At 43.8% G+C, this 1,855-nt stretch overlaps 1 protein-coding gene across 1 annotated transcript; it reads left to right on the top strand.

Annotated features, from left to right (window-relative positions):
* Positions 1-588: 588 nt before the first annotated feature.
* LOC116833825 (olfactory receptor 51G2-like) lies at positions 589-1,554 on the top strand. The gene has a single exon (XM_032795596.1). It carries the CDS (start codon positions 589-591, stop codon positions 1,552-1,554), a length of 966 nt encoding a protein of 321 aa, XP_032651487.1.
* The last annotated feature ends 301 nt before the right edge of the window (positions 1,555-1,855 follow it).

Genomic DNA, 1,855 nt, shown 5'->3' with positions numbered 1-1,855 from the left:
GAAACCTTGTTCTGGAATGCACAGGTGTTCTGATCCAAGGTTTGGGTTCAGATCCACTCTGCTTTTCTGATGTCCCCTTTAATAATGAGTTCATGCAAGTCTTCATATGCCAAGCTCCATCTAGGGGAGAGGGTGTGGTCCAGTCTAGTGAAGGTGCACTCAGCTGAGAGCCGGGAGACCTGAGTTCTGTCACTAATCTACTGCATGAACTTGCACAAGTTCCTTACCTGTTCTGTGCTTTACTTTCCCCCTCAGTTAAATGAGGATCTACATCCTCCTTCCCATGAGTGTCAATGAGCTTTGAACCAGACCCACTGATACTTGCATTGTTTTGTAAAGCACTTTGAGATGTATGAATGCAAAGCTCTATGCAAGCACAGGATATTATAAGTAATGGAAATTCATAACTGCTCTGGGGATTGGTGAGTACCACGAGGGTTTTTAATCAAGGTACTGACTCCAACCTGTCTGAAAAGCAGGGCAGGAAGAACCATATTTTCTGTCATAATGTCATCCATTTTTAATAATGTTGCTTTTAATTGTAGGGAATGTGGTTTAATAAACTGACCAGAACGTCCCAAGTGCATCATGCCAACCTGCAATGAAAGCAACACGACCCCTGCAACATTCCTCCTGGCAGGCATCCCAGGGCTGGAAGCTGATGGCCCTTGGATCTCCATCCCTTTCTGTTCCCTGTACCTTATTGCAGTTTTAGGAAATGGTCTGATTCTGTTTGTGGTAAAGACACAGCAGAATCTCCATCAGCCCATGTACTTGTTCCTATCTATGTTGTCTGTCATCGACCTTGGCTTATGTGCTTCCACCTTGCCAACAATGCTCAGCATCTTCCTGTTCAACACCAGAGAAATTGGTATTGATGTCTGTCTGACCCAACTTTTCTTTATTCACACTTTCCTCCTCATGGAATCTTCTGTACTTCTAGCCATGGCATTTGACCGCTTTGTTGCAATACGCCACCCGCTGAGATACGCTTTGACTTTAACCAGTCCTAGGATAGGAAACGTAGGGCTGGTGATAATAATCAGGGGTGCTGGGCTGCATATCCCAGCTGTCATTCTTCTCAAGAGGTTGCCCTATGGCAGGATCAAAACTCTCTCTTATTCATATTGTTTGCATCCAGATGTGATGAAAATGGCCTGCGGAGACACTACACCCAGCAGCTTCTATGGTCTGTTTATTTTCTTTTCATCTGTGGGATTAGACTCAGTGCTCATTGCTTTGTCTTACATCATGATCCTTCAGACAGTACTGAGTATCACATCCTGGCAAGAGCGTCTCAAGGCGCTGAACACCTGTGTCTCCCACATCTGTGTCACCCTGCTTTTCTACACCCTGCCGGTCAGTGTGTCTTTGATTCAGAGGTTCAAGAAAAAGACTCTTCCTCAGAGTCAAATTCTTCTCTCTTATCTCCATGTCCTCTTTCCTCCAGTGCTCAATCCTATTGTGTACAGCATAAAAACCAAAGAGATTCGTAAACGGATCATGAAGATCTTTCAAAACTATTCCACTAACAGACTCCAGTGGGGGCACTGATTTGGTCCGTCTAATCTGTACATCTAGGAACAATATGGTCCATAGTGTGCAAGTGCCTCTGTCACGCTGAACCAGCGAGGATTAAGCAACCAGCAGGCCAGTTGAACTAAAAGCAACCGTTACGGACATATTAGAAAAGAATTGAAATGGTAAACAGGGCCATTCCTTGTAGATAGCTAGAAAAGCCATGGGAAATAGACTAGAGTTCTTGAAATAAAGGCCTCTATTGTTAGAGAATCAGAAGTAGATACTAATTGTCTTTGTTTGGGTTTACCTATATCTTATTTGAAGTTCAACAATG

This window comes from Chelonoidis abingdonii, unplaced genomic scaffold (genome assembly GCF_003597395.2).
Source record: "Chelonoidis abingdonii isolate Lonesome George unplaced genomic scaffold, CheloAbing_2.0 scaffold0755, whole genome shotgun sequence".
Classification (NCBI taxonomy): Eukaryota; Metazoa; Chordata; order Testudines; family Testudinidae; genus Chelonoidis; species Chelonoidis abingdonii.
Note: the sequence above shows the minus strand (reverse complement) of the source record. Positions and strands in the feature narration are given on the sequence as shown.

Coding starts and splice junctions, on each gene's coding strand:
- LOC116833825 (XM_032795596.1), top strand. CDS start 589: ATGCCAACCTGCAATGAAAGCAACACGACCCCTGCAACATTCCTCCTG.